At 71.0% G+C, this 2,662-nt stretch overlaps 1 protein-coding gene across 1 annotated transcript in view; it reads right to left on the minus strand.

The window, feature by feature from the left end:
* Positions 1 to 1,225, minus strand: part of H696_01357 (hypothetical protein) — a gene marked incomplete at both ends in the record, with an annotated part of 3,706 nt that extends 2,481 nt beyond the window's left edge. Inside the window, 4 exons of the mRNA XM_009495251.1 lie at positions 44 to 380; positions 507 to 656; positions 783 to 953; positions 1,064 to 1,225. Coding sequence (XP_009493526.1) covers positions 44 to 380; positions 507 to 656; positions 783 to 953; positions 1,064 to 1,225 — 820 coding nt within the window. The remainder of the gene's footprint in view (positions 1 to 43; positions 381 to 506; positions 657 to 782; positions 954 to 1,063) is intronic.
* Positions 1,226 to 2,662: the final 1,437 nt, after the last annotated feature.

Below are 2,662 nucleotides of genomic sequence, written 5' to 3' on the forward strand. Positions count from 1 at the left end.
CCCCCCCCCCCCCCTCCCCGGGGGCCAGGCCCCAAGAACGCACCCTTGGAAACGGTCGGGATCTTCGGCTCGGGCAGGTGCGAAGCCATGAAGGAAATCATGCCGGAGATGGACATCGGCTCGGTCATGATGACCGGCGTGTCATTGCAGCCCTTGGGGAAGGCCACGACGAAGGCCTTCTCCGGCAGGGCAGCCGCGATGTTGCCCTCCCCGGCGTGGGTCAGCAGCATCTGGGTGATCTCATCCCGCACGGCCTGGGCATCACGCTGGCCGGTGAAGCCGAAGTCCACATGGCTGAAGCGCGGGGCGTTGGTGATCGACCGGTAGCCCGGCGAGGCGGAGAGCTTGTCCGACACGAGGAGGACCTTGCCGTGGTAGGGCTGGTGGTGTTTTGGTGGCAGTGTTTTTTTTTGCCCCCCCCAACCCCCGGGAAGGTGATGGCACAAGTGGGCCATTGTGTCAGACGCGGTGGCTTCACGCATGCGGCACGGGAAGGGGGCACGCACATTCTCATGGAGGTACTGGTCAACCGACTTGACAGGCCGGGAGTTGTTGTTGATGCTGGACAGGGCGGCATTGGTGAGGCCGATGCGCGAGCGCGGGCCGGTGTAATCCTCCATGCCCTTGAGCGTCTGGATCTTGACCGTGGGGAAGCCCTGTGCGCCGCGCGCAGGCGACCCGCCCGGAAGGGGAGCAGGGAGACGACATGTCAGCAGGGGGAGCCATGGGCGGCGGGAGGCAAGGGGAGGGCAGGAGGGACGGGCCGAGGCGGTGCCACATACCTGGACCTTGTACCGGTCGCACAGGGGCTTCTCAACATCGCAGTTGACCACACCAAAGCGCACGGCCAGACCCTTGGACGGGTGGAATTCCTTGGCCGCCGCGATGTACTCCGGAGCCAGGCTGGTGCAGTGCCCACACCAGGGGGCGTAGAAGAGCAGCACCCAGGAGGCCTGTTCGTGCAGAGCGCCGCCAGGACGGCCGGGCAGATCGCCGGAGGTCAGAGAGTGCGATCGGCCGGGCAGGGGGCCGCGAGCGTGTCCCAGGGCGGCGGGTTGCGTACCTCGGCGGGCCGGACCTTGTCCCGGATGTTGGCGCTGGTGATGTGCGTGTAGGTGTCGCTCGGGGGGAAGTGCGCCGCCGACACCAGGCCGACAAGGGCCAGCAGCAGCAGCAGCACCGCCCGCAGCGGCAGGGCCAGCAGTCCGTATGCGCGTGGAGCCATGGTGGCAGGTGGAGCTCGGTCGGGGAGAGGGGAGGGGAAACCGAAGCAGAAGCGGGGAAGCGGCGAGGGAGAGGGGGGCAGGTGGAAGAGAAATGGGAGGTGCCTGGGGGCTGCCCGCCGGCGCCCGGTCCCCCAAGCCGGTGGCTTTTAAAAGCCCGGGGCTCCGCGACCCGGGGCTCGGCCGGGGGCTGCTCGGTGAGATGGACAGCGGTGATTGGTCCTGGCCAGAATGGCTCTCGGGTCACATGCTCCGGGTCAGCTGCCGCAATGGCACGTTTCAGGCGCGCGCCGCCCCTGTGCCGGGGGGCACCTGCCGGCGCGTGGCCGACCTGCGCCCCCTGACACACCCGGGCTCCGCGCCCGGCGCCCGGAGAGAGAGAGAGAGAGAGAGAGCGCGCGCGTGCGTGCGTGCTTCCACGGTGTGCCTGCGCGAGTGTATGCGGCGCGCGCCAAGGGGGGAGGGGGGGCAGCGCCTGCGGCTTCCGAGACCATGTGCGACCCAGGATAGGGGAGCCGAAGCCGCTGTGCCGGGGGGCGCCCCGATCGGGGCCGGCGCGCGGGCGGCGGCGACCGGGCAATGGCCCCCGGTTAATGCCCGCCGCGCGTGTCGCCGGGGCCCCGGGGGCGGAGGTGGCAAGCGCATCTGGCCTCCGACACGCGAGGTGGCATGCATGGGGGGTGTTTCTCCGGACGGTGCCCCCCAGGTCCGCACGTCGGACCGGAACATTGCCGCCGGAATCCGCCACCGGGGCATGTGCCTCGGGCGGCGGTCCGCCCTCAACGCCGGGCCACCCATTTTCCCGGCAGAGATGCCTAGTCCCCGGGCTCGGCCGTGGCCGGGCACCTCCACGGCGGGCGTGAGGATCTCCGGCCGCCGGCGCTAGGCTCAACCCCGCCCCCTCTTGCCCCCTCTCGCCCCCTCCAGGGCGGCGCACCGGCCAGGCCGGCCGATTCATCGGAGGCTAAGGACTAGAGATGCCCCTCACTCCTCCTACCGCGCCGAGTGCCGCGGGTTGAGACCGCGCGGCGGAGCATGCACGCTGGATCGCACGATCACCCCTCCCCGCCCCGCGCCCCTTGCTGCCGGGACGGGCTGAGGGCGCTCCCCGGCCGGCGAGTCGGACGAGGGGCCGGCTCAAAAGGCCGCGAGCACGGGGGCAGGCATCCATTGGGGCCGAGCCCCCGTCTCCGGCATTCTCGGCCGCTCCCCCGGGCCGGAGGGCTTTCCCCACAGTGTCCGGCCGGGTGCCTGCGCCCCCCCCCTGCTCACAGCCCCATCCTGCTGCCGGAGGCCGCTCGCGCGGCCATTTATTGCCCGGCGATGGGGGCTTGCCCATGATGAGTGGGCGGGCGCGCCCGAGTGCCTCCCCACCGAGCTCCGTTGGCTATTTCGGCACCACCACCCCGGGGCTAACCCGCAGATCTCGCCCACCCCCC

The sequence above is a fragment of the Fonticula alba genome (assembly GCF_000388065.1).
Source record: "Fonticula alba strain ATCC 38817 unplaced genomic scaffold supercont2.2, whole genome shotgun sequence".
NCBI classification, from domain to species: Eukaryota; order Rotosphaerida; family Fonticulaceae; genus Fonticula; species Fonticula alba.